Genomic DNA, 18367 nt, shown 5'->3' with positions numbered 1-18367 from the left:
ATGCAGGGCAAAAAACTTAATCGTAGCATTTAAAACTATTTTAAAGTCTCTTGAGCATTTAACCTTCTCCTACTTTATCCAATCTTGTCATGTTAATTGAACGTTTTGTCGTTAAAAAAGTTTTAATCCTCTGACTAGGTCACACCAGAAATAGAAAAGCACCTCTCACAGAATCAAGAGCTGAAGCTTATAGAAGATATCAAGATGTTCTTCCTTTTTACTGCGCAAAAGTATCTTTCACATCATGTTATAAAAGCATTTCGAATCACACTGACGAAATTCTCCTTTGTACAATGCTGATAAATATAGCTTGTTTCAAAATATTATCACTGGTTGCTTTTTCGCTCTGCATCAGAATTGGACCAGATTCCAGGCCTACTTATTTCTCAGCATTCAGAAATGTCTAACAATATTCATTCCACTCCCTTCAAAAGCAGTGTTCTCTGCTGATGTTACTAACAAGATTCTGTAAGAGGCTGGGCGGATTCCTGCATTCAGTGGCAGGTCAGATATATGGCTACCCAAGATCTTTCAAGACTCAAGGCTGAAGCACCTTTCATTAGGTACCTCTTGAGATGGATTTGTACCATAAGCCTCAATGTTTTAAAAGGAAAAGACTTAGTTTGGTATTTCAGACTTGACTCCATTTTTCTAACTATATTAGTTTTCTCAATTTTATCCAGAAATTGAAGCTTTTATAAAACCCTTACTCATAGATTTCCCCTAGATGTGACGCATCTAGACTCTTAATCTTCATAGAGTGTTACAAATGCACACCTTGCAGAGGAGATGACAAAGTCTGACTCCTTCCGTTCCCCCAGAAGGTAACTTTTACAAATGAACTAAGTATTTTAAGGAAAGGTACACTGTATGTTATGGATTAAACTAACATAACAGAAGCCCATTCTGAGTGTGAAAAGAACAAATACTGGATTATTTTACAGCAATTCTACTAAAGCCTAAACTGTGGAATACATCCAACATTCTTAAACATAAACACACACAGCCAAGAGAGAAAAAAAGAAACTTGAACCCCATGAGCCAAAAATAACCTGCTTCCACTAACCCTAGGTGCTAGCCTGTCCCAGGATACAGCACAGCAGGGAAGAGAGGGGAGGGGAAGACTCAAAGAAATATGCACGCCGAGTGTCAAGCTCAATTAAAGCTGAAGACCATCCCGTTGTAATTCTAAGCTGCTAAAAATAAAATTTCACCCAAATAATACCACAGTGGTACTATATATAACCTAATGACCAAAGAATCACTTTTTCCTCCTTACCTAAGGTTTATAAGGCTGCTATTACTGGTATAATGTATCCTAAAGTGATAAAATAAAACCATGGATGGTGAAGACTGCTTTATTGGTGGCAGTTAGTACAAGTCAATAAATATTGATCCCCAAAGAAGAACTCAAATTAGTTATCAGACTACTGGTCCACAGAGAGCTGAATGGAGTTGAGCCAACTGATTGCTGGGAGGATAAAGTGAAGTCAACCCTGCTTCTTGGGGAATGAAGCCACAGCCAGCTGATATATGGCATATGCTGTTCCTGAAAAATAAAGGAAATAAGAACTTAACAGGAAATTCTCAGGTTTAAATGCTTTAAATTGGGTATAAACCCAATATTCCAGCTAAAGAGTTGTAAGATAAAGAGACAAGGCTGGTATTAAGACTACTTTTACGGGAACATACAGAAGTATTTTGATAGGTGCTGGCAAAATTTAAAATAAATACATACAAAACACGTTTAATCTAGTTTTAATATTACTTAATTTGTATAGAAAGTGTTAGATGCAGCACAGTAATGTATTTGTTAACGTAATGACATGTAAAAAATTTAAAATAAGATTAAGAACATACAACCTAAGATTGCCTGAGAAATGCTACGAATGATTCAAAAGCCAAAAAGTCAAACAGGCAAAGCCTTCCCTGAAGTGTATTATCAATATAAAACCAAGGAAGAGTGACATCTAATTTTTAAATAATCAAATTTGAATAAGAATTTCTAATAACTGGAAATGTATTTTTAAAACTAATTACCAAAACGTCTACGAAACAGTCACACTGGCCATAAAGAATTTAGGACTTTACCTTAAGAAAGCCCAAATGTCACTATCTGCTTGTTGTCCATAAAATGTCCCTTCACTGCATTCAATTCAAGCCAAAAAAGGCACCTTGGCATAAGCATAAGGGGACTTTGTGATTAGGGTTCAAATACCAGCTCTTCCAAAGAAGCAATATTATCTGGGTAGGGCTTCCCTGGTGGCGCAGTGGTTGAGAGTCTGCCTGCCGATGCAGGGGACACGGGTTCGTGCCCCGGTCCGGGAGGATCCCACATGCAGCAGAGCGGCTGGGCCCGTGAGCCATGGCCGTGGGGCCTGCGCGTCCGGAGCCTGTGCTCCGCAACGGGAGAGGCCACAACAGTGAGAGGCCCGCGTATGGCAAAAAAAAAAAAAAAAAAAAAAAAAAATTATCTGGGTAATTAACATAATTTCTCCATCTTTAAAACGAGGATACATTACAGACTTAATACAAGGGTTACAGAAATCCACCTATGTGGCACTCCTATCAACAGAATGAGCACACAGTAATCACTCTAATGCTGTTTCCCTTTCTCCCCCCAGGGAGCAATCATTCAGATTCCTAACTCTGCTCCCAGCATGCTCATTTGTGGTATTCCACTGCTAATATTGAATAATGGACCTGCCCAATCCACAGAAAAAATATCAAAGCACTTTACATGCAGTAAAAGTATTGCGCTGTGTAAGGTTTTATCTCTGTCATAAATACGTATGTACAGGGATTAGATGTAAAGTGTATTATTATTATTATTATACATCACAGTCAAAATATTTAAGAACCCCTGTTATAGGAGATGGGATAGAGCAGCTATCTTTGCCTCTTCCAAAGGCCTGCCGGGCCACCAGTGGCACATTCCAAAAGCCACCTCTATCACAAGATAATTATCAAACTTTATTGGTTTTTTTTTAAAAAAGACATTAAAATGTTCTTATACAATATGTATCAATCACAGTTGTGAGTCATTATACGTAAAGCAGTAAGACCTCAGATTCTGGTGACAGACTGCCTGTGTTAAAATACTGGCACAGCGAGAGCAATGGTGTTGTCAGTTATCGCTACTATGATTTTGCTATAGAGCAAGCATTCCCAATGTCTTACCACCGACTGTAAGAATCATGGTGGCTCTGTACAGGAGGGCATCAGCTATCCCACCCTTTAGATGCACTGGAATTCCATTATCCTCCTAGGCCAAAAAAATAATAATTAATGCATATCATTTGTTCCCAACTAAATGAAAAAGACAAATCAATTCATATAAAATTAAGTGGCTTCTTAAAACCCTGAAATTGAAATATTTTAAATATCAAAATTAAAAAGGACTACCCTTTTCCTGAATCTTTCTCTACTACAACTACTTTTAAAATAAAAAATCCTAAAAATCAACATTCTTTCTTTTAAAGTTAATTTGAGATCTAATAAGATGTTCTTTCCAAAGAACATATAAACACTAAAGCTGTGAAAATATATACATTGAGTTCATCAATTTAATTATTAAAAAAGCAATAATCATCACACGTGGGTCATAGGTAAGATCTTTTTTTCCCTTAAAAAAAAAGGAGAGAGAGTTTTGGTTTATAACCCTAAATTATACCCTCAGTCTCCCCCAGTCCAGCACCTGGCATAGAGCAGGATACTTAACACATCTGTTAAATATAAGTATTTTATTTTTATGCAGCATACATAATACTTTTTTTTAACCACTTAAAATTTTCTTTATGAAAAATCAGAGATCACAATTAAACAAAACAATCACTGATAACCTAACTACTTATGAAGGTAAGCGCTCCATCCCACTAAGTCTTTCCTCATGAGAAAAACACTATTAACACATATTAATACATATCCTTCATTTTTTAAAGCTTGTATTGCCATAGCTTCTAATTTATGCACATACTTGTTTAATACACAAAATGAGATTATGCTATACAATGGCCTATCACAGATTTTTCCCTCAGCATTATCTTAAAAACCATCTAGCCCATTTAAACCTACTTTGTTCCTTTTAATGGCTACACAGCATTCCACTGTGCAAAAACTAAAATCACATTAGCCAATCCTTTATTTAATGGGTATTTAGGTTGTTGGGTTTTTTGATATTAAACTCCCATGATGAATAATAGCCTATTTCCTATCTTTATATATTTATGCTACTATTCTGTAGGAAAGATTCTTAAAATGGGAGTCCTGGATAGGATATGCACAATAATTTGCTTCTAATACTTTCAAATACTCTAAAATTTCTGTACCAATACTACTTCCTAGCATGTATCAACGTACTGTATAGGAACGCACTTATCTCCCACACCTGGCTAACATAACCTATTTTAAATCTTCCAAAATTTTGACAATCAAACAGGGAAAAAAAGTAGCAACTTGTCATTTTAATTTGCATTTCTTACTGATCTGTAGGATCTCTCTGTATGCTAAGGATATTAACTTTTTGTTAATATTAAAAATTGTGTTAATCTAAAATTTTTTCCCTCAATTTGTCACTTACCTCAATTTGTACCATAAGTACACTTAAAATTTTCATGTCACCAAACCTTGCAATTTTTCTCCTTTACAGCTTCTAGGCTTTGTAAAGACTTTCTTAGGATGACCCCAGATTAAACCTGATTGTGGTAATCATTCATAGATACATTAAATATCACATTGTTTGTACACCTTAAAATAAAAAATCAGGTACAACCTAAATACAAACTATTTATTTATATCCTTTCTTTCTTTCTTTGCATCAGGTCTTAGTTGCAGCACGCAGGATCTTCGTTGTGGCATGCAGGATCTTCGTTGTGGTGCGTGGGCCTCTCTCTAGTTGTGGTGCATGGGCTCAGTAGTTGCGGTGTGTGGTCTTAGTTCCCCCGGGGCAGGAAGGATCTTAGTTCCCCCATCCCCAGGGATCGAACCCGCATCCCTTGCATAGGAAGGCGGATTCTCAACCACTGGACCACCAGAGAATTTCCAATGCTTACGATTATTACTTGTCAATCATACCTCAATAAGCTGGAAAAAAATTCTCCTATATTTTCTTTTAATATTTTTTGAGGGAGAAGTATTTATATCTGCAATTAATCTTTTAACACACAATACAGAACGGATATAACTTTACTTTCTTCAAAACAGCCACCCAATTTTTCCATTCCCCACTAATATGAAATAGCACCTTTAACATATATCAAGTTCCTACATATATTAATGTATTTGTTCTGTTTCTGGGCTATTTCTATGGTCTATTTGTCTATTACTGTGCAGCTATCCCAAAGAGTGCCAACGCAATGTGACTCCTCCAAAAGAAAGTGTCTTTGATCTTTACCCCTCATTTCTTCTGCTTTCCCAAGGGCCTCTTGGTTATAGCAAATGCCCAGTTAGCTGTCGACAGACAGTTTCTTATTACTCTTCTGCTAATACAACAGGATTGTTAACAATCAGACGTCTCCAGATTTACCTCCTATCGCCAACTTTTGGTAATCTAATCATAACAAGTACCAATCTCCTATAAAATACTTCAGTACCTGAAACAGCTTTTGTTTCTCTGGAACTTTATTTTCAAACTGCCTGCGTGAAGCAGTACTTATGGTCCTCTGGGCAATCTGACGAAGAGCCTGAAATTTAAAAAAATCCATATATACTAAACAGACTTAGAGCTTAAAGAAACCTTCAAAACCAACCATTTCCAATCTTCAGTATTACAGAAAAGTGAAACTGAGAGTTAAAACATATCCGATTTGTCAATAACAAAGTCACAGACAAGCACTGAGGTTTTCCTATTTGTTGCCCGGCCACTGCTCTTTATATTACATTCTGAAGTCTCCAAACACCACATTTAAGAAGCAACTCATGTACATTTTGAGGGGAAAAAAATCATGATCTTTACCTGAGTTGAACCAGTAGCATTATATGAGGAAAACATACTGATATATAGATATTACAAAAATAAAGAATGGTTACAAAATACACGAGGTTCGAAGTTTTTTTATTTAAATACTCTACCATATTATTAAAAATCTATTACTTGATATCAAAATAAACTGGCATGATTCCTACTTAATTAAAATGCTTCCCTCATTACATTTTTCCCAAAGAATTAACAGGGCATATATCTTTTACAAGAGACTTGCATTACATATCCAGTTGAAATAAATTACAAATATGCTCTCCACTTTCTAAAATAAATACTATATTGAGAAGATAAGTAAAGCTTTATTGGATAATTACCGAAGAAAACGATCACTGTTACATTTTCCTTCTCTTTCTCAAAATTTGGGGGAAATATTTCGCATGCTCAAAGTCGGTGGAGGGGTGAAGGACACTGCAGAACCGCCTGATGGAAGCAACACGACCCTTCGGCCATGAATGCTCCTAAAGTGCCAGCCAAAACTGAATGGCTTGCTTTTTAAACTGCCTTCTGGTGCTCACAAAGCTCAGAGTCACTGAAACTCAAACCCCTCGGTATCCGAGGAACATCCTTCTGCTAACGCTTCCGGGTATCAGAAACTTCCCACCTGCACCCACAAGGTTAGGGGTGGCGACTAAGAACCCAAGGCTTGTCTAATGCTGGTCACCTCCCCAGCTTCTCCACTCCTTACAACTACCCAGCACAGCTTGGGGCAAGAGGGATCCATGGAAGGGAAGGAAGGTCAAGCGAAAAGGACACGGACCAAGGAAGGTGACCTCCGAAGCCGCCCTCTCCCTCTCTCCTTCCCTCCCAGGAGAAGCTTTCCTGTCGCGACCCTCTAGCCTCCGCTCCCAACCTTCCCGCCCCACATCCCGAATGCCAGCCGAGAAGCTACTCACCAGCAGACTCCGCAGCATCTTGGCTCCGTTAGTGCCCACCAACCGCGACAGCTGAACACCAGGAACGAAGATCCACACGCCGGAACCGGAACTACCTTCTGGCGCTGCGCAAGCGCCTGGAGCCTAAATACTTCCGGGTGGAGGCGGGACTTCTCCTAACCATAGAGAGCGGAAGAAAAGAGAGAGCGGCCGGACGGCTGTAGCCGCTCTAGCCGGCGGGCCGTCTCTGTGCCTCGACTTCGCTTCTGAGCCGCCGGTTACCCTGGGAGCGGAGGCTGGGGAGAAACGAACGACTTTTGAGACCTGAGAGGCAGGGAGCGAGGCATTACGTACTCGTTCAACTAGCTCAGATAAAATTAATGTGAGACCAGGCTATCGAAGAAAATTAGTGTGTGTATTTTGAACGAGAAGACGTAAAACTCTGAGCAACCTTTGAGCCACTGTTTAGAACGCTGGTTTGGCCGAACTCTAAACTGTGAAGCGGGATAAAATACAAAACAAAAAGTATAACTTCTCTTACACGGATACAATCAGTTTTTTCCACTGTTGTGAGGACGTTACTGTTACGTGTGCTGAGAGTGTGCTGTGTAGAGCTGCGTCGGGATACTAGTTTTTATCTTGCTGCACCTTTGGGTGCTGCAGAGCTCCCCATGCAAGAAGCTCTCCCACAGTGTCCCGAAAGTGTGGAAGCTGTTAAACTCGTTTCTCTGAGTCTGGGAAAACGCTGAAAAGAGGGGGAAATTTTAATTGGGGGACCAGAAATGGGAGGGCAAATCTGGGCTCCTGAGTCTTGCTGTCTCAGGCTAGCAGGGCACTTTCCATGGTTGGAGTTGCCAGGCACAGCAATTATTGTACAGATACCAATTGTGCTTAAATAATGCCACATTACAAGTGTCTGTTACAAGTGCCCACCCTCAAGAGGGTATAAATACAAAAGTATCCACCCTATACTACAGTAAATATCTGTCCACCTTTTTACAAACTCATAATTATTCCATTGTCATTTCAAATAGAAAGCTGATGATGTATGGGTTCAGCATAGGTGAAATGTGTAGATAAAATTAGTAATATTGAAATTATTATTCCTTCTAATCTTTAGGCTTAGACCCACCAAGTTACTTGTTCCCAGTTCAAGTTATTTTCCTCACCGATTTTAATACCCAATTATTTATAAATTTATATATTTACAAATTATAAATACCCAATTCACCTCTTCCCTAGATTAGAACTGAAAGGACCCGGTTTATTCTCCACTCTGTATTATACACTATAATCAAATGCTTGAGGATAATTACCAGGTGCCAACAGCTGGAGCATAGCAATTTTTTAATAGTGAATTGTCTATAATTTGAAATTGTATGGTTCAAATTATATGGTTGTATATGCTCTTATCTTTTCTCCATTTAGCCAACTGGACTGTAAACTTCTCAAGAACAAAGATTATGTGAATTTATTACCATTCCCCTAGGACTGCTTAAAGGGGGTAGGTAATCTGCTAACCATCAGATGAATTAATGATATATAGTGGGTGATAGCTCTAGGACACTTATGGCTCTGTCCAAAAAGAACCAAAGAGGCACATAAAATAGATCCTAAAGTAGATGCAGATCCTTATATTCATGTCATTAGAATTATCCCCTCTTTACTGGATCATTCCATGAGCATATAAACACATTCCCAAATTAAACAAACCTCTTTTGAGTTCAGTTACCATACCGTTTCTCTTCTCCAACATAAAACACAGATTTCTTTATACTTGTCTTCCCTTCCACTCCTCCTTTAAACTGTCAGTATCAATTCTCTTTTCCATCTATCAGCAACATTTAACACAGTTGATCATTCCCTCATAATATCTTTTCAATTTTTAATTTGGAGCTAAACCACATATGCAATACAGTATAACATGTGTATAGTTTGAAACGTGGTCTTAATGAGGGTTCCACACACTACTCTTTCCGTGGTTCTGTTTCAGAAGCTGCTACTATTAGTTTCCTTTCTTGGATCCTCATCCTCTCAGTTTCTAAATTTCAGAGTACCACTTGTTTTCTACATTCATCCCTTTTGTGATTTCATCCAATGCCATGAAACACCATTTGTGTGCGAACAACTCTCCAGTCCGACTTTGCCCTTTCACTCCAAACATCCCCACTTAGTTGTCTAATGCGCATCTCAAACTTCACGACCAAAACTGAATTCTACTTTCCACCCCTTGTTTCCAAGCTTTCTCTGTGATTTTCTTTATTTCAAGCCCCAAACTTTGGCTGTTTTCTATCATACCCTGTAACTAATCCATAAGAAAAATCCTGTTGGCTGCACCTTCAAAATATAATCTGAAACTTCTGACCACTTCTCATGTCTCCACGGCTACTACCAATCCAGGCCAAGCCATCATCTCTTGCTTGCATTACTGCAAAAGCCTTTTAAACTGGTTTCCAGGCTTCTACTCTTCCATTCAGTCTATCTTCAATGATAGATCATCACAGCAATGATCCTTTTAGGACTTAAGTTAGATAATGACTGCTTAAAACTTTTTGTTCAATGCTGTATCCGCAGCGCCTTTTGTGCAGTAACTGGCACAAAGAAAATGCTCAGTAAGTATTGGTTAAGTGAATAGTATGCTGCACAAAAGAGTGAACTCATTTTACTGAGTCTAAAAATTCACAAAATCTTTCTTAATACTTGTACTCTTTTCAAACATTTTTCAGTCCCAGGGTTCCTCACTTATCATGCCCTTGCTCTGTAAATTGTGACTTTCGTGACAGAAAAATATGGCTGAAATTTGCTTGGTGCCTATCAAGCTTTATTTAATCTTCCCAGGCACACTTTAAATTTGTTACCTGATTTGTAAGTTCATCCTCTGAAGCCGAATATTTATTTTCAAAATAGGTTCCTTTCCAAAACATCAGTTTGAGGTTCTTTTGTAATATTAGAAAATTCTTAGAAATGACTCTTTCATTGAAACATATTTCCTTCAGAGGCTTCTGGAACATCATATGAGAACTGGCAGTATGCTATTTAGATATATGGAAATTCTGAGGTAGGTAAGGGTTTATTTGACTCTTGCTGTAAGATAGCTTTATGGACATCAGACGTGAAACTACTAAGGGAAAAATTGCACAATTAATGATGCAAAGTTACCGAATCACACAGTTAACTCAATCTTTTTTTCCTTTAAACAACAGGATGACAACCCTTACTTTGATCCTGCCTATAGCATCTCTAACTAAAAAGCAGAGGGAAGCCAGAATAGAGTTTTGTGTGATTGAGATGTGTATATTTTAATTCTGGAAGCATCCTTAATCCACTTACAGTTTTAATAAAAATAATGTAGTAGAACAGCTTCATGTGAAATGTAATGTATAAAAACTACTAGTTAGACAAAAGATAGCATTTCAATATAATTCATATTTTCTTTGATTATTACATAGTTAGGAATCAGGAGAACTTTGGTTGTCTCAACTGCTGTATTATTTTATTGTTAAATGATTTATCTAATTGCAAGCCTTAGTCTTTTTGTTATTAAAGTTAGGGACTGGGCTAATGATCTTTTTCCCTGGATCTAAAATCCTTATGTATGAAAAATACTTTCATAAAACAGCAATATGGGTTCACTACTCGTTGAGCAATAATTTATTGGCTACCCTGCTATGACGGTAACACTTTGTGATATGCTCAGAGGATAACTTTAAATCCCTGACCTTTAATTTAGTGATTTAATTACAATGATAATACACACATAATAGTAGATTATGATGCAGACAAAAATGACTCTGGTAACTGGTATAGCAAAGGCTGCTATGAGAAACTCAAGGAAAGTTGTGGTCATTAGGAAGGTTTTGAAAAGACTGGATTTTAGCAAGGTCCAGTAGAATTAAAATAAATGGGGTAAAGATTAAAAGGCATTCCAGACTTAGGGTAAGAACAAGATTAATAACTTAGGTTTGGAATCAAGCATAATCTACTGCAGGATCTGTAAAACAGAGGCCTAGATGGGAGTGAAAAGGGGGAAAATATTATTATAGTTAAGAACCTGGAAGTCAGACAGATCCTGGATCTGTCATTTAATAGTAATATGAATGAAGGCAAATTTCATTATTTACACCTATTTACCTGTAAAATGGAGATACCAGTATCCATCATCAAGTGGCTGTGAAGATTAAATGATACAATTCAGTAAATGTTAGCTATTATCATGGGAGGAAATGTTGGAAAGGAGAAATGGGTCAACAGAGGAAGTATCCAGGCAGAAGGTACAGCATAGGCAGAGGCAAAGAAGAGATGGTAAACACATCTCTTGGGGAAGTGCATGCAGATAGTTTGGTTTGGCAGCAGGACAAATGGAGATGTGGAGCAACAGGGGAAGACAGATTTTTTTTTTTTTTTTTCGGTACGCAGGCCTTTCACTGTTGTGGCCTCTCCCGTGGCGGAGCACAGGCTCCGGACGCGCAGGCTCAGCGGCCATGGCTCACGGGCCCAGCCACTCAGCGGCGTGTGGGATCTTCCCGGACCGGGGCATGAACCCGTGTCCCCTGCATCGGCAGGCGGACTCTCAACCACTGCGCCACCAGGGAAGCCCAAGACAGATTTTTAACGATGAATTTAAATTTTATCCTGAAGGTGTTTTATGGCCATTTAAAAGTTTAAATGGCAAATGGTCAAGAATCAGAACTCTATTTCAGTATCATTCTGGTAGTAGTGAAACGCTGGATTGGATATGAGTTACCAGGACAGAGAGTCCATTACAAGGTACTTATAGTAATCCAAGGAAAAAAGAAAACCTGAAGTAAGTCAACAGCAAAAGAGATGTAGCTAAAGGGATGTAGATAAGGGGATGGGTTAGAGAGCCAACAATGAGGAAGAACCTTCAAAAATCAACACAAGGTAGTGATTTACTGGATTGGGAAGCTGGGGAGGAGAGCAGATTTCTGGCTTGACTCGTAAGATGGTTGGTCATACCCACCATTCACTCCATCGAGGAATGTAAGAGAAACACCAGGCTAGGATGGGATGAGTTCAGTGGATTTGACAGAAGGGAGTAGTAGTTGTTCACTGAGCGCCATTTTTCTATACTTTGTGCTGAATGCGTGTCATCTGTCACTTCCCTGATTCCTCAAATCAAACTCTGTCAAGTGGGTATTAAAATCCCCATTTTACAGACAAGGAAATGGTAAAGTGAATGATTTAGGAGATTAAATAATCTGAAGATAGTTTATGTATTTAAGAGCCAGGTCAGCCTGATTCTAAAAACCGTATTCTGAATCTTTCAGACACAGACTGATAGTGAAGAGACTACAGTGCAATAGTGGGATGAAAGCCTGGCTGAAGCTGAAGACAGTAATAAAATATAAACTGCTCTTTTACAAGCTTTGTCGTGAAAAAAGGAACGACAACATAGCCCAGGGATTATTTTAGACCACTGATTCAATTGCAATTTCACATATAATTGTAAATCTATTTCTTTCTGCATTTCTTGTCCTTGAAATAAAGGGGCATATAAGTCTTGACAGTGAAAGTGATGTATGGTGAGTTCAATCTTCTTCCACAACACCCTGCATACAAAAGCTTGTGACATACAGACAAGCTCCCATTAATGTCACTTAAAGTACATAGTTTTTTAAAATGTACTAAGATCACCAAAAGGTACTTCAAGGTGGCTCCGGTTTAAGAGAGGATTGGCCCCAAGAGTTTGTCTGTCCTCCCCGTCACTCCAGTAAAATGAAAGAAAAGGAACTGAAAGGGTATGAGGTTTTCTTCATTTTATTTTTTTTTATACAGCAGTTTCTTATCAGTTATTTTATACATATTAGTGTATACATGTCAATCCCAATCTCCCAATTCATCCCACCACCACCACCCCGCCACTTTCCCCCCTTGGTGTCCATATGTTTGTTCGTATGAAGTGTTTTTAGATACATCACCTTAAATGAATCTCAAAGGCATTATGCTGAGTAAAAGAAGCCAGTTACAAAAGGTCACATATGACATGATTCCATTTATGACATTCCAGAAGACAAAACTATGGGGATGGAAGAGAGATCAGTGGTTGCCTGGGCTTATGGGTGGAGGGAAGGGTGACTATAAAGGTGTATAGTAAAAGGGAGGTTGGGAGGTTTTGGTACTGCTCTGTATTCTAAAATGGTTACACAAACCTATGCGTGTGTTAAAATTCGCAGAACTGTACACTACAAGTACAAAAAGTAAAGTTTACTGTATGACAGTCTAAAAAACATTTTTTAAAAGACAGCCCAAAAGGATGGCGACCAAAGAGAAGACAGAAACAGAAAATCAATGTCAACAGATTTCTGGAAAACAGAAAGCAGATGGGATATAACTGAGCAGGACCAAGGAAGCCACAATCTAAAGGGACTGCAAGGGGGATGGATACTGGTGAGAAGCATGTTGATTGGTTCTAAAACCCCTGAGAAGCTCAGACTTGAAAGTAGAATTTATATCAAAGAGTGGAGTCAAGGGACAGGCCTGAAAATGAGTAGTTGAAAATTATATACAACAGAATGGTCAGCTCCCTGCAATCTCTGCCCTACCCCTCTCGGCCAAATACAATCTCTCACCTCGGTCACTGTCTCCCACAGGCAGAAGACGAGAACATTTTTATCTGGAAAAAGTAATGGGAGACAACTAGGTGGAAGGCATACGCAAAGGGACAGGTATAGCGGAAATATGTGAAGTGGAAAACAGAAGCTGAGGTGGAAGACAAGGCAGAAGCAGGGAGTTCAAAGCAGTAAGAGACAGAGCCTCTTTCAACCCCTCCCTTTTGCAGAAGACTAGAGAATTCTTCCCCAGAGAAACTGAACAGCCCCGCAGAAGAGGCCTCCGGCCAAATGACTGGCTCCCTGACAGTCATTCCCTGATGCAGTGTTTCCCAAAATTCAGTCTACCTACAGTTGCTGACCTGCCAACTATTTATTACTTGTCTAAGCATTTTATCGCAAACAGGAACAAATAATGCACTCAGTGGCATTTTTGAGTAGCACTGTGCTACTGAGGCCATCACTTGTCAAGCACTGCCCGTGAACAAAGAGCTTTCAATGAGTTTTGGGGGTCCATTTATACATGATAGATGGCTGAGATTAGCCAGAAATACAAGGAAAGTCACCTACGCGAAAAACTGAAAATAGCTCCAGTAAACAAGAGTGAACTAGGAAACAGCAGATCCAACACAGGAGGGTGACAAAAAGAGGGAATGTGAGGGAATGGCTGAGTAGCTGTCTGAAAAAACCACCAGTACAGATTGGCAGAGAAGGACAAATGCAGAATAGACCTTTCTAGCAAAAACAGGGAATCAGGTTATCAGGTATTTGGGGACAAAAAACCTTCAAAAGACTAGCGATAAGAACAGGGTGGACCTGATAGAAAAGTTGGAAAAACTTTAAGATAGGCTTCCAGAAAGTTATGTTGATGTTAAAAGTGGGGTGATTATTAATTCCAGGAAAAATAAAGCGTACAAAGCATAATCTTGGTACTCTGCTTTGCTCTAAAGTATACAGTATTTTTAAAGTCATAATTAAACAACTGCTAATGTGTTTATTAAATATTATAACTATATAATGGGAGAAGGGGAGGTATGTGTGTTAGCAACATCATCAGGTAATATTATCAAGAAGACAATAATGTCTAAAACTGTTAAATCAAGCAATAGTAGAACAGGCATATAATTTAGATACACTAAGATAAATACCAAAAGTAACAACTTTTGAAGGCAAAGTAATTGTCTCTAGAAGGTAGAAAGTTGGGACAGGTACTGCTGTTTTTCATCATAAGGCCTTTAGATTTTTTTGAACTGTGTACACATGTTACTTTGACAAATTTTACATATATAAAAGAAAATAAGGTCACCATGGTGTGATTTGATTTTAGACATGGTATTTATTTTTAAATGATATTTATTTTGAAATTTCAAATGACATTAGGGGAAATATGATTTTTACGTTTATTGAATGGGGCATGGGCTAAAAAGGGGCTCTAAAACACTTTAGTAGATTATCCAAAGACTACAACAAACATTGATGCACCAAATTCTTCTTGAAGCAGCACTTCCTTACTCCCTCCACCCTCCCCTCAAACTAACCACGTTCACAAAGAAGAGAACTTTGAAGCTTAACCAACAAAGGATCATACAATACTTCTAAGGCAGTGTTTCCATAGAGACAGGGGCGAGCGGGCTGAACAGCAGTCATTACGCCTACCACTCAGCTGCTCCTCTTTGCTAGTCTGGCGTTTCATTTCCTATGTCCCTGCCCACTTCATTATTTTCATCATCATTGTCTCTCTACCAGTTATTCATTTTCTATTTACCAGAAATTTCCCTTGATCTAATACCAAATTTAGCCTGTCTGCTTGTAACAGGTTATAATCTGACCACTTCTTGGTAAGAACAGATGTTTCTCAGTAACATGCATAAATCCCGCAGTTAATGCTATCAGAGTGATTAACATATTCACGTATGGCAATCAAATCTAGGCATGGAAATGTTAAAATCTGGACTCAATTTAGTGCTAAACATTAGCAACAACACCGGGGCACTGTTATTTTAGCAAGACACCTGAACATAGCAAAATTAATTTTGTTCATTTTTATTAATACAGAACATACTAACAGAAAGTTATCTTTCAATATAATCAAGGTTATAAGTACTGTAACCAAGAAACAAATAATATTCACTTGACTCTCCTCTTCATTGAATAAGTTTCTATTAGGTAGTACAGTTATTTTTACCAATTTACTTTTAAACTGCTTTCTGATTTCAAAGAAATTTCTTAGCTTTTACTTATTAAATAATATCTTCAGTTGGGAACTTCATATATCAAAATATTTCCTGCAAGTTAGTACATTCTTCAATGCCTCTACTTAACCTAGTTGTCTTAAAATGCAATATGATTCTCTGAAAGTTGAGTATGACATCAGTGTTTCCAAAAGATCAGCATAAAGCCCATAAGAAAGAAATGTTTTCCTTCCACCAGTCACAGAGGCCATATGAATGTTCCACATTCTTCATATTCAGCAACAGGAATCACTTACAGCTCAAATGGCAGGAGACAAGGGAGAACTTAGGCCATCAATGTACTTGTAAAATAGATAAAACTCCAAATATATTTTAAGATTCCATCTTCACCACAGATGAGAAAGTGTTGGAAGAGCTCTTCAGCTTTTCTGTAGCAGCACCTCTGGTCCCCCAGTTAGAAAAAGAGACGGAGGACGGCAGTCCTTCTTAACCAGCACAAACTCAATCTGCAAAGACTGGGAGAAGCCCTCTCCCCCAATGATATACCCCAGAAAATAAACTGCCATGTGCAAGAGGGTCAGTTATCAGAATAAATAACCATATTCTGAAGGACTGATAAAACAAAGAATAGTTTTACACGATGAATACCCTATGCACTCAGAAATTTCAGGACAATTATACATTAAGTACTTCATGCAAGTAATATTCTATCTGTTGAAAGTCATTATGAACTACAAGTTCTTTTAACTGAATTTCATATTATACAAAACTTAAGAAGTGTGGCACATTTCTACTATTAACCATTACATTATTTTTTGTTTCTTTTTTAAAAAACATATATTAATCAAAATTGATACATTACCCAGAACTTTTGATTTAAAATATAAACAAAGGAAACCATTACAAACTCTGAATTCAAACAGGCATTATTCTATACAAACATATGAGTTATTTTAGTTAAAAAAAAATAGCCATTTCAATGCAATTAAGCCACCTCTGATTAAGACATACATTTCATGCATGTGAAAAAGTAAGTTTACATTCAAGAATAAGTTCCATAGCAAACAAATTACAGCATTTATTCAATAAGGAATATTAAAAATAATTCCAGTTAATAGAAAATAAAATAACTTCAAGCACATATAATTTATCATGTACATACTCCAAAATCTCCAGAACTTAATTAGGAAATTTAAAGAACTTCTTTTTAAAGTACATCTTAGAAAAACCAACCAAAACAATCGGTGGCTTAACTAAAGAGAATGTGCATACATATTCATCCTTGACCTATATGTAAAAATTGAATGAAATATAGAGGAAATGAAGGTTACTGTTTTCCAAAATTTCTGCAAGATAATATTAGTACTTAAGTCAAAACACTTACCTGCAAAATAAAAACAGCTTGAGGTATTTCCAATGCTGAAGCAAATTTCTTAATGTTAAATACCACAATGAAAACAGTCTCCTTTGAACATTTACATCTGGTTGACAGTTGAGGCAGAAGATAATGGTCGGCCAAGAAGCTTTCCCATCTCACCTATATTCTTTCATCCGTTATGAAGTGCAAGCTTCAAGGGAAATGGTCACATGTAAAAACATCAAGTGAGATGGGTTTCCTGACTGCAACATCTTAACCAAATGGAAAGAGTAATTTTAAATCTTCCTACTGGAGACCTACCATGAGCATTAATTCCTATTCTAGACAGGTAAATAGGTCCTTTGAAATCAAATCTAAGCTTAACAAAGAACTGTACTGGATAAACTGAATACATGAACCACCTCAACGAAGATGGTACTTTAAGCCTTTACACACGACCTGTGAAAAGGATGAAGTGTTTTATTTATATTTGGTCTTTCTTCATCTTTTTGTAACTATGAATCCTGAAGGGTTAGCAAGTCATTATACTCACACATCTTGTAATCCCTTTCTTCACACAATAGGCACACATATACAGTATCATATGTCAATACAATATTATCAACACAGCATAAACATTTAAGCAGCAGACGCATTTCACATGAAAGAGGCTCCATGCATCATACGGCCTGTCCCAACAAAAAGGAAACATCAGAATGCCATTTCAGCAGTTACAGTGTTGACATGATCAATATAGCGAATTTGTTTCATACCCGTCATATATTTTCATAAGTCATCCATAAGGAAGAAGCAAAGGACAAAGACAGCTTTAAAAAAAAAAGTTATGTGCCAACTTCAAAAATGACATACTAACCACACATCAGCATTTGAAAGCTAGGTTGAATAGGACTGGCCTTGATGCACATGCAGTAAATTTGTTTTCAAAATATAAAATTAAATGGTAATGTCAGCAGTATTACTACTGTTTCTATATTTATGATTAATTACTAGCAGTACAACTCCCAGAAGGAAGGAGATGGATCCAATAGTGATGTAAGCAATCCCCAAAAATGGATTTTTTCCTCCCATCCATGAAATAGTGCTCAAGATCATCCGTTTTCGTCCATCAAATGAATGTACAGGGTAATCTGAAGAGTGTATAGGAAGACTTTTCCGTGTCTAGTTACTTGATTTTTAAAATACAACTTTAAAAGTTGGCATTTAACTGCTTGTAATTCATTGGTATAATTCTACAATACACAGGCACCTTACTCATATGTTCTGAATCACAAAATAATTATATAATTATTATCCGAAAGGATTGATTTCACAAATTAAATATTAGTAGTAAAAGCCAATATAGAGACAAGATGAAAAGGCAGAGGGCTATGCACCAG

At 37.6% G+C, this 18367-nt stretch overlaps 2 protein-coding genes across 2 annotated transcripts in view; both read right to left on the bottom strand.

Annotated features, from left to right (window-relative positions):
- Positions 1 to 1342: 1342 nt before the first annotated feature.
- Positions 1343 to 6970, bottom strand: COX7A2 (cytochrome c oxidase subunit 7A2). The gene is made up of 4 exons (XM_081250661.1): positions 6874 to 6970; positions 5592 to 5681; positions 3181 to 3265; positions 1343 to 1549 (listed from the first exon to the last, which is right to left on the bottom strand). The coding sequence occupies exons 1-4, from the start codon at positions 6889 to 6891 to the stop codon at positions 1491 to 1493; spliced, it is 252 nt and encodes an 83-aa protein (XP_081106787.1). The 5' UTR covers positions 6892 to 6970; the 3' UTR covers positions 1343 to 1490.
- A 7767-nt stretch (positions 6971 to 14737) lies between these two features.
- Positions 14738 to 18367, bottom strand: part of TMEM30A (transmembrane protein 30A) — a 45615-nt gene continuing 41985 nt past the window's right edge. Inside the window, exon 7 of the mRNA XM_081250510.1 lies at positions 14738 to 18118. Within this exon, the coding sequence (XP_081106636.1) occupies positions 17925 to 18118 (194 nt within the window). The 3' untranslated portion in view covers positions 14738 to 17924. The remainder of the gene's footprint in view (positions 18119 to 18367) is intronic.

This window comes from Mesoplodon bidens (genome assembly GCF_964165515.1).
Source record: "Mesoplodon bidens genome assembly, chromosome: 12".
NCBI lineage: Eukaryota > Metazoa > Chordata > Mammalia > Artiodactyla > Ziphiidae > Mesoplodon > Mesoplodon bidens.
This window is presented reverse-complemented; position numbering and strand designations above follow the sequence as displayed.